This window comes from Eptatretus burgeri, chromosome 10, assembly GCF_056783735.1.
Source record: "Eptatretus burgeri isolate ZD-2024b chromosome 10, Ebu_testis_v1, whole genome shotgun sequence".
NCBI lineage: Eukaryota > Metazoa > Chordata > Myxini > Myxiniformes > Myxinidae > Eptatretus > Eptatretus burgeri.
In genome coordinates this window covers 106405859-106417358 of record NC_140970.1, presented here as the reverse complement: position 1 = coordinate 106417358, position 11500 = coordinate 106405859, and the positions used below count along the sequence as shown (strand labels likewise).

The 11500-nt window shown below is 39.0% G+C and overlaps 1 protein-coding gene across 10 annotated transcripts in view; it reads right to left on the bottom strand.

The window, feature by feature from the left end:
- Positions 1-5358: 5358 nt before the first annotated feature.
- LOC147019375 (progesterone receptor-like) overlaps positions 5359-11500 on the bottom strand; it is a 315415-nt gene continuing 309273 nt past the window's right edge. For all 10 annotated transcript variants that reach the window (XM_085899845.1, XM_085899842.1, XM_085899839.1 and 7 more), the window contains one exon: positions 5359-10628. In XM_085899845.1, coding sequence (XP_085755971.1) covers positions 10473-10628 — 156 coding nt within the window. In that variant the 3' untranslated portion in view covers positions 5359-10472. The remainder of the gene's footprint in view (positions 10629-11500) is intronic.

The following is an 11500-nucleotide window of genomic DNA, read 5'->3' as shown; positions in this document are numbered from 1 at the left end:
TGGTTCAACAGCTATATATATATATATATATATTGAAACATAAAAATCTTCAACGGCTGAACAGCTCAACTTGAAACTTTATAGGCATGTTCCTCGAGCCTTGAATACCAGGGTGTTCATCAATATTTAATAGGACACATGGTCTGCAGCCATACTGGATTGAACAAAAATGTTTAAAAAAAAATACCTTTCTCTTGAACTGCTTCATCCATTGACTTCACAGTTGTGATCTAGCAGTCATGGAGAATATATGTTTTAAATGTCAACCTGATCAGATGCATGGTCTCGCAGCCAGAATTATTTAAATTTTTAAATATAGGTTCAGGGATATAAATTAAACTTGGTGCAAGTATTATATCAGCGATATAGTCATGCCACAACAAAATGAAAGCTACCTGGCAGCCAAATTCAAGAACAAGTATAACGATGTAAATGTGGGTGGAGGCATATATGTGATGTCACGACATTGAAGAGTGCTGTTCTAGTTTTTTTTTGAAGTTTTTTTTGGTATCCATGATTGTGGCTCTTGGAAGAGCCCAAGCAGAATACAAGGGAACAAAATGGAAAAGGGAAACACCAACAGCAGAGTAGAAGTTAGAGAGATCAAGGCGAGGGGAAAAACTAGCGAAATGAAACGCAGTGTGATTAAGGGGAAATTGGGGATGAAAAAAGTAACAAACAAAAAGTGGTGAGGAAGATGGGGAAAAATAATCACAATAACCTGGAAAATGTGAGTAATAGTATAATCATGGGGATTCCAAGGCTTCTGTTCATAGAATAATTATTGAATTTTAGTACTCATGTCAAGGGTAGTTGAGATTCCCAAATATTTTGAGAAATCCGACTTTCTTTGGAAAAAAAAATAAATGATATAAACGAGAGTACCAGCACCGACCACTAAACCCCAGTGGCACGAGACAGCCACTTGTTTTTAATTTTATTTTAAAAATAGATATCTAGAAATAATTAGAAAAACTAGTCTTTAAAAAATAATTTTAAACAAACTTACTCTATATAAATGTCTGATAATAATAGAACCACGTTAAAGCCAAAGCACGGAGTGGCGAAAATCACAACCTTGGTAATTAAGCAGAAAACATAACGAATGTAAAAAAAGTACCAATTAAACCTGATTGAAGAAATAACCAAATTAAAAGTATGCACATAAAACAAATAAATGATTAAATTTAAATGCTCATGAATTGAATGACTTAATTATTAACAACCTTGAATGGATAGAAAACTTTTAATGGATATGAAATAATCAACAAACAAATGAAAAATCACTCATGGAGTGACAACTTGGCAAAACAGCACAAAGTAGAATGGCACTCGGTAAAGCGCATACCTCTGCCAGATGGAACAGTTCACCTTTTGTATCCCACGAATTGGCTGGATCCGAATCAAAATCCAATCCGCTTGTTCTTGTCACCTATTCAACTCATCCACCTCGCTTTGTCATAACTTGTCCACAACTTTTTGAGATTATAGTGATATATTTCGTTTTTGGCCCTTATATCAATTTCAGAAATTTGGCCTGTGTTCAGGTTTTGACCTTAAAATTAATTGGTAGTTTAATTCAGCGACATGACATGAAAATGGTCTTCAAATTTCAAGTTAATCGGATGAAAATTAAGGATTTTAGAAAATTTGACCTTTTAGCCTAAGTTGATCTCAAAATTAATAGAAGTTTGAATTCAGCGACCTGATATGCAAATAGTCTTCAAGTTTCAAGTCAATCGGATGAACATCAACAATTTTAGAAACAATGAAAGAATTTGGCCTCCTGTATTTTGGGTTGACCTTATGGCCTATGTTGACCTTTTGACCAATGTAAGCTCAAAAGTAATGTGGTTGAATTCACTGACCTAATATGCAAATCCTGTTCAAATTTAAAGTCAATCGGATGAAATGTGAAGATTTTAGAAAATTTGGCTCAAATTGGCCTATGTAGACCTTTTTGGTTGACAGAATTTCACAAAACTTCAATGAGGGACCGTTGCAGAGTCGGTGACATTAATCTCTGAAAATTTCAGAACGATCGTTTGGGTTGGAGGTGAGCGAACAGACAAACACACAAACAAACAAACAAGCCGGTAGGTGGTCGCTATATAATTGCATACTAGTCGTACAGTTTTTGACGGATCGGGCTGAAATTTTTTGACAAAGAGGGTGATTATAGTGCGCATAAAAGCGCGGAAGCTGATTTTTGATTTTCGGGAATTTTTTTTTTCGGATTTTTTCAAAATCTTCGAAGTCCCGTTGCTAGGCAACGGTGGCGTCCATAGTAACGGTGCTCAAAAGCATACAACTAGATCCTGGTATGAACCTACCAGTCAGGTTTCATCAAAATCGGTTGACTCCTCTGGCCTCCAGAGCTGTCCATTACATACAAACAGATGGAAAACCTGAGAAAAACGGTAGTCTAGTGACCACCCAACACACAAACAAGAAGACGACGTCGTGCCGAGCACGATACTTGCAAAATCCAAAAAACAAATTTGTCCTCAAAAATAATTGCTGGTCGAATTTAATGACCAAATATGCAATGCTTCAAATTTCAAGTCAATCAGATGAAATTTGACAATTTTAGAAAGTCGGCCTATGTTGTCTTTTTGGCCTATGTTGACCTCGAAAATCATTGGTGGTTGAATTCAGTGACCTGATGTGCAAATCCTCTTCAAATTTGAAGTCAATGAGATGAAAATTGAGGATTTTCCAAATACCTTCTGAGTTGTTGTCCATTGGACAATGTTGACCTTTTGGTTCATGTTGTCGTCAAAAATAATTGGCTGTGTGAATTCAGTGACTTGAAAAAAAATGCTCTTCAAATTTCAAGTCAATCAAATGAAAAATAATGATTTTAGAAATATCACCTTCATTACTGAGCTTGGGCCTATGTTGACCTTTTGGTCAATGTTGACAAAAAATAATTGGCTGGTTGAATTTAGTGACCTGAAGTATAAACCTTCAAATTTTAAGTCAATCAGATTAAAATTGAGGATTTTAGAAATACCACCTTAGTTGTTGACCTTTGGCCTATTTTGACCTTTTGACCTCAAAAACAATAGGCTTCTTTTTTATGACAAACTCCACCATGTGGTGAAGTTTCGTGAAGATCAATTTAAAATTGTGACCTGTGGGTAACAGTCAGAGACAAACAGACAGATTAACAAAACCGACTAACCAATATTCTTGAAAAATCTTCGATTTTGCAAGTAACACACGGAAGCGATCAACATACATGCCGAGCCAAAAGAAAAATGGAAATGATCAACATTGTTGTCAAAAAACAAACAAACAAAAAAACTGCCAAGTGCCAGCGATCAACGTCCTTGTCAAAAATAAATAAAAATTGCCAAGTAACAAACGGAGGCGATCACCATAGTTGTCAAAAGAAATTGTTTTTTTGCCAAGTAATCAAGTGGCAACTTAAAAGAGCAATTCAACAAGCAAATGAGAAATATTTTGCCAGTGGAAGGTGATATTAACATGGAGTAAACAAAATGAAAAAGTAAAATTATGAGGCAAGAAGAAACATTCAAATAGAGAGCACATAACGAGGGCAGAGGAGGAAAAGATCAGTTCAAGACAAGTGCAAAGATAACAAAAAGACAAAAGCACTGGTGGTGGAAACAAGAAGGAAAAACCTTGACAGGTCAGGAAAAGATGACCTTTGATGAAGAGTCATTTCAGCCAAAGATGCTTCAACAGGCATTCACTGCTCTTCGTCTCAATGCTGCCATCTTACGCCATTCACTGAGAATAACAAAAGATTTTGAAGCTCTCCACTGTATCCATTGTAGTTTACTACATTTTACTAATACTACAAGTTCCATTTTGTAGTTTACTACGACGTTACGATGCGCTGCTCCGGCGTGTGCTCCCATGCCTGACCTGACTAATAGGAGGTACAACTTGAGTAAACGTGAAACATATGATATTATAATAGTGTTGAGGAAATTATTTATAGGGGGTAATAAATGCAATATAACCATCGTTATATTGAGTGATGAAGGACGTTACGTTTTCACCCTCTTCTGCCTGTTTGTTAATTGCAATAATCAAAGATTTTTTTTGAAGTTTATTGGTCAGTCCATTTTGTTATTCTGTCTGTCTGTCTGTCAATCGCCAAAGGTCACAATTCGAAACCGATCGTCATGAAACTTTACAAAGTTGTATAAGTAGTCTCAACTGAGAATGCAATTGATTTTGAGATCGAAGGTCAAGTCATCTTGAGGTCAAATTTCTTTAAAAAATCGTCATTTTTCATCCAATAGCCTTGAAATTTGAACAGGATTTGCATATTGCGTCACTGAATTGGAAAAGCAACTCTGGGAGGTCAAAAGATCAAAGGTCAATTCAAGGGCAAACTTCTAATATCAATTTTCAACTGAAAAAAAAATCATCAATTTACATCCGATTAACTTGAAATTTGAAGAGTTGCCTATTTTGTCGGTGAATTCAACTGGCCAATTATTTTTGAGGTCAAATTTGTTTATGAATTTTGCAGGTATTGTGCGCTCTGCATGATGTCGTCTTCTTGTTTTTGTTTGTTTGTGGCACTGCTCCTCTAAGCTCCCAAGGTTAATCGTGCCAATACTTTATGGGATCACGTTTTTTTTTTTATAACCACGATACACCTTACTTGTGGTTTTAAAGTCATTTTCTCACAAATCATAACTATGTATACACACAACACAAGGCACGACCTGTCATGGGGTAGAGGTTGGATGAGGGAGTGGAAGGGGTTAGAGGACGGACCTGGCGTTCGGTACCTTTGCTCGTGTTAAAATAATACCCGTGAGCATAGGGGCATTAACACTAATAACTCCTTGAGAGCTTCTTGCCAACCTGCTAACCTCTGCCTATTTCTGAGTCATTCATGCAATAATTTTGGCTTTAATCTTGCAAAACCAAAGGGATAACAAAAGCTGGATTTAATGAAAATTTGACCAGTTAAAGTTGAAATAATGACTGTCTGGATCTCGCATTTGTTAGTGGACATTAAAGATCCCACAGTGTCCTTCACGAAGAGTCGGTGAGCTATCGCCGGCCCCCTGAACAAATTACACATTCCTGCCCTGACTTACAGGAGGCACTGCATCAGCGGCACAAGCACGCCCTCCTGTGCGTGTTTGTTTCTATGCGTGTGAGTGCGTTATTTGACAGGCCAAATGCACATGTGGAAAGCAATCGCGTGTGAAGCCATATTGCCAATAAAACAAAGTTGGCAACTTAAAAAGGGAAACTTCTTTTTTTTTTTTTCCTCTCGTAAAAGGAAGCACAACGAGCAGAAAGCAAAGTATTAAAGCAAACTCGGGTTCGTAAAGCACAGAACGTTTCGGTGCACTCGGCTTGATGGTGCTGTATATTTATTTGCACTTCACATTGAATGAAACAGTTTTGGTACCGAGGCGTATCGAAGATGACACGTCAAAAAACAACTGCAAGTCAAAACAAACCAGTTCACCAGGATCGAGATTATTGTTTGTCCGTCCAACAAGAGCTGTACGCCGGTTGATGGCAAGAAGAGAAAAGCATTTACCATGACATGATGTACATCAAAACGGTATTAAAAAGAATATTAAAAAAGAAACAGGGAAAAAGGATTAAAGAGCCTCCTTTTTTTTTTCCTGGCTACAATTTCTACAAACTTTCCTGTTGTGTTTTTTTTTTGTGGGGTTTTTTTGCTGACGACACAAAAGTGCATCTGAACCCAAGGTTTCGGTTTGTGATTCAACCGGTACACTTGGCACATGGCTTGTGATCCACAATATTATACTAAAGCCTGATTTGAACATTCAATGGAAATAATTATTAAAAAAAAATAATAATAATAATCGTGTGCAGATATATAATTACATATTCAATTGCAAACACTTATCCAGACAAGCAAATCCATGATAGAGGCCACCAAAGCACAGGAGAGAAATCAAATGTACAAACAAAGGAAACATTGAGTGGCTCAGAGCATTTAACAAATGGACATTCTTTGAAGAGCATGTACATAACAGTTCAATGTTAATCACGCATACATCATCAAGATTACCCAGAAGGCCACAAACACAGAACCAGCAGGCCTCGGAGGCAATTTTGAAGGCCTGAGCGTTCCAGCTTTGGCCCGAGCCAAAAATCAAATCTTATTCATGAAAAGGAAAACGTTTTGTGTATTAAAATGCTTGGCCATGGTGGCAACAAAGCAAAATGCCAAAAAAAACAAGTTATACAGCACAGATTGACCGTGGTACGTGTCATCATAGGCTTGGACAGCAAAAAAAGTTTGACAACCAAGTCGCTTCCTGCATTCAGGAGCTTCCTTCAAAGATATTTTGCTCCATTTCCCTGTGTGGTCAAGCTCCCACCATGCAGCCTTCAAATAGTGCATTGCAAGCAACTTTGATGTTCAACGATTAATATATATATATATTATATATAATCATCCACAAGTTGGCACATGGCTTCGTTCGGATGGGTCAAATTAGAGTTGGCAAACCGTTTGAAGGATGCATCGATAAACCTTGTTTTATAGTTCTTCAATGCATGAGAAAAGTCGTGAAGATTTTTTTTTAAATCCGCACCTGCAGTATGGAAACCATTCTCGGAGCGATGTTTTCATCGACCTCCATGAGCTAATGGTCCGGCTGATATACAAGGTGTGCAAGATCAAGAAACCGAATTGAGTAAACGTGAGTAAAGCACAAGTAGCAGCAGGAGTGTCAATGTGTTTGGGGGGGAGAGGGGTAAGCACAAGCCTCCTCTGATGCCTGGAGCACTTGTCTGCAGCTGATGAGAACCCGATGAATGGGTCACTCAACAATGGACCTCTCCACATCTGAGTTGTACTAAAGCACTCATTATGTTGGTATACATTAGAATATAACTTTATGTTGAAAGCAGGGTTTGGTATAAACAATGCAAAATGTAGCAAAAATACTCATGACGGATCAATGGTTTATATGGCACCAGGAATACAGCAGCAGGATTAACAGTTTTGAAAACGTTTTTGGAACCTGGGGACAGGAAACTCCAAACCTGCTACCCTGCTGTGCAAATTGTGCACGGTTGAAGAACTGCTATATCCAAAGCACGCTTTCAAAAAAAGAACTCCAGCTGGTGCCACGATCAATACAAAAAGATCATGTGTAGCAACCACAAAATAAAAATGGAGTGGCTGTGGCCAAAGCATGACACACATAAAGCTTGCAATCAAGGTAGAAGTGCCTCAGCCATGGATATCATGAAAATAACTCATCTTAGAAGGCATCCTATGACAAGTCGGTCGCTGTGGAAACTACCATTTGTCATTTTAGCACCTGGAGTTTAAGGAAACCTCTCCATCTTGGGAAAGGCTGTCCATATCATATGAAGCAATTGTCGTGTTGTACAAACTGAAATGTACACTCTCCTATTCTTCTAATCATCGACTAATTTCAAATGGCTCGTAGCTCGTATTATTTGGTAGCATCAACCAATGTCCTCTGCTAAAAACTGAGTGTAGTTGGGAAATATCATACTGAGTGTGCGCAGAGATTGCAAAACGGTGAAGCTCACAGACGTACAACTATTGATTTTATGCGACGCTTCAACCACATGGGGAACTCCATTTTTGTGGGCATTGTAGCGTTGATTAAAAAATATATATATTACGGGTCGTTTCCGTCATTCCACGGGCCAAGAACCATGTCAAAGAAAAGCCAGGTTCCAGGAAGGCCAAGAACCACGTCAAAGAAAAGCCAGGTTCTAGGAGGGCCAAGAACCACATCAACGAAAAGCCAGGTTCCAGGAGAAAAAAAGGGGGGGGGGAAGAGAGAGACAAACCACTCAAGTATTCTTCTCCTACTTCTGAATCGTCAAAAATGTTGCGAAAACCAAGCGAGAAACTTGCCCACGGGAACTATGGCAAAGCACTGTGAGGAGGGGAAGCTTGATAATGGAGGAATGTTAAGCAAAATAAAAAAGTTGCTATTCTGATGTCACACCTGCATTTACTATGTGAAACACCATAAACATCACAGCTTCCATTATTGTTAAGTTATTGGCACCTCTTCTTCTTCTTCTTCTTCCACCCCGTGGGCAAAACACTACCCCTTGCTTATTCTCGAGCCGTCCCGACTCTCACCAACCCTCGACGGGAGGAAAGTGATGGAAGTAGGGATGGCATCAGCTTGGAAGAGGTACCAAACACACTTCATTCATGGCTGAAACCTTCACCTCCCCCCCCCCTCTTGCATTCATTGCCAACCATTTTATTCCTCTTACCACCCCATTCTTCCTAATCCTTCCTCGTGGGGGTATATTAAGGTTTTGGCACACCTACCTTGCTCGGTGTCTGTTGGAGACCTCCATGTGATCAAAATGGCAGACCTGACGATTTGACCTCAAATTGAATCTCAAGCCGTTTTCACTTCTGCAATTTCCCCCAACTTAGTTATCTTGATGTAAGTTGAACATCGATCACCCAGTCAGGTGAACTGGGGGGCGATCACGATAAACAGATTCTGGGAAAACATAATTGTGATGCTTTTTCGTATCTCAGGCCCCAGTCGATCGGCCACGTTTTGTGTCGTGAAATGGGCACGACGTGCGATAACTTCTGATAACACCAGTCGGACAGAGCGACAGGTTGTACCGGTTTATTTATGCTCTAATTTCCTTTTGATCAGCAAATGTAAAGTTACACTGAAAATGAATGCAGTCTTAAGAGAAAAAAAAAAGTGGACTAATTAGGCAACAAAGTAGGCGACAGTCACAGACAAAGCAATTTGTTCAATTTAAATGGGACAGAACTTTGAGAAGTATTCCTGCATTCTTCTGTGTAACATTACAACCAGGTTTAAAAAATGTATAAAATGCTATGCATGGAAAGAAAGAAAGAAAGAAAGAAGAAAAAAAACCTCCATTACCTTTATGCCGATTATAAGACTTTTGGCATCAGGTGATTCAGGATAGAGTTTAGCACAAAGCTGTGCTGCCAATTCATTTTGTTTTTATGACACGACCATCTGACATTCTGGACCCTGCGGCAGAGTGGTAATCCATCTGGAATCGGTTCCTAGCCATGGAAATGTTCACAAATCACCACGAAGGCCCCGGCACTACATGGAGGGACTCCATCGACACCCACATAATGCTACCATGAACCAGGCATTGTCAAGGGTGTCTGAACAACAAAAGGAAAAAAAAAACCCCAAAAAACCTACGGTCACTTGAATGCCGAAATACACAGTGGAATTACTACGTTTCAAAACATACAAAAGACAACAAGGTATTGATGAATCAACCAGCGCTGTTTCGACGGGAGTGAGTGGGAGATTTCATTTTTTTCACCATCACTAAAACTGCCATATTAAGGCCCATGCACGTAAAGACAACAAGGACCAATGGACAACAACATGACAGCTCGTGGACAGACTGCGCAGCAAAACTACCGATGACATTGAAGGGTTGTTGCTCTGTGTTGTGCTTTCCCTTTTATGCTCAACCTGGTTCGACTGTCCGGCTCCACCCACAACCTTTCACACTCTGCCTTGCTCCAGGGACACTTGCGCCACTCGTTGTGGAACTCTCTTATGTCCAGCGTCTTCAACGCTGTGTGACTGCAGCTGATAACCACGCCAGAGAAAAAAGAACGTTCACGCGACAAATGGTTGTCGTCACCGGTAACGGCAGAGAGCCAACCTAGACTGACTAAGATAGGATGACATTTAAGGAAGACCCTCATGCTTTTCTCACTGTTGTTGTTGTGCCTGGACCTTTAGTGTTTGAACTCAATGTATTATCTGAAAAGTAACAAATTACACTGACTTACCCACCAGTCCAAGGTCTGTACATGCAATCATGTGAGTTGAAGTTAACACTCACATGTAAATTATTTTGGTTGCAGTTGTTAAAATAACATGATATAGTAAATGACGGAGGGAGGAAACAAAGGGTGGAAACATGAAAAATGTCAGAACAGAAAGTGTCTTCAGCTTTGTTACATCATGTAATCCAATGATGGGTAGGAACCAGCATTTACTCGAATATGCTCAATTAAGCTGAACTAGAATAAAACACGAGGGTGTTTGAGATGCCGGGATGAAAAATGGTACCCACGGCGAATACGACTGAACAACAAACGAGGAAGGTAGTGTCAGTGGCTGTCAATTAGAGTTAGCATGTAATGAGATACACGAAAACATAAGGATCTGTTGCATCTGCCAGTATTCCTGTGGATGGCCTCCCTATCAAGTTGTGGTTGGACAAGAGAAGTTGCAGATGCTGACAGTGATCCAGGACAACACGGTTGTGTAGACAGTTGCTGGTATATATATATATATATATATATATATATATATATATATATATATATATATATATATATATATATATATATATATATATATATATATATATATTGGGTGCGTCGATCAGATGAGCGAAGGATGAGAAAAAAGTTTTGCTGCCGTTCACAAAGTTTCAGCAGCATATTACTTCTTGTGGAAACGGAGAGCGTGTGCATGTCCAGCGAGTACGTGTGGAAGCTGAGCGGTGATGATCTCAGACATCATCTCTGGAAACTCCACGCTCCACAAGTCAGACTGTGTGAATGTCATAAAACAGAACTCCAGTAAGCCTCCCACGAGCTGTTAAATGGGTTGGAGGGGGAGTAGTGGGGAAAACCATTTTTAGTATTGTGAATTACAGGATGCAAAAAAAAATAAAAAAAACCAAACAAGAGCATACTTTTCAATACTATCAAGGAAACAGATTCAGTGGTAAGAGCTAAAAAGTATTTAAAGCTCACAACAAAGAAGCTTTAACTGCTCACTTGAACTGCATCACGTGTCTAGTTGTGCATTCACATCGAATACACTTCAGAAATAGTGATCAGTGGTTTTAACTCAACTCTAGAACCACGAGTACCATCTGACATTATGTGAGAATGTAACACAGAAATAAACCAAGCATGATAAAAAAAAAACAATAAAAAAAAAACAAGACAGTCAGGCTGCAAATGGCTTTGTTCACGCAAGAGGCAAATTTCAAGGCAGCAACACTCTTCCAGCTTCAGTCCATCCTGCTCCTTCCTCCCTTAAGTCATTCATTTAAGTTGTCAGCTCTTCATCACTAAATGTCAAATCCAGTTTCCTTCTGACCTTTTCAATTCTTCCGATACTTATTCAATCTTCTTGAACTTCCCTTTCCACTATTAGTAGTTATGCTTCTCTACTCTGCACCTTCCAACTATTCCCCGAGATGAGATGTCTGTATCATGACAAAAATGGGGGTATGTTGTAAATAAGGTCATACCTATGTCATTAAATGTGTAAGATAATAGTTAATCATTTGGGCGACAGGAGGGCACATTTGTTTAATTCATTTAAGAGGGCCAGCAATTAAGTTAGACTTTTAGAAATCAATTCATTAGAATTCACCATACATGAGGATTTACCTGGAAGGCTTTGATAATTTGGACAAGAATATGATTCTGCCCACACCGAGATAGGTTCCACGA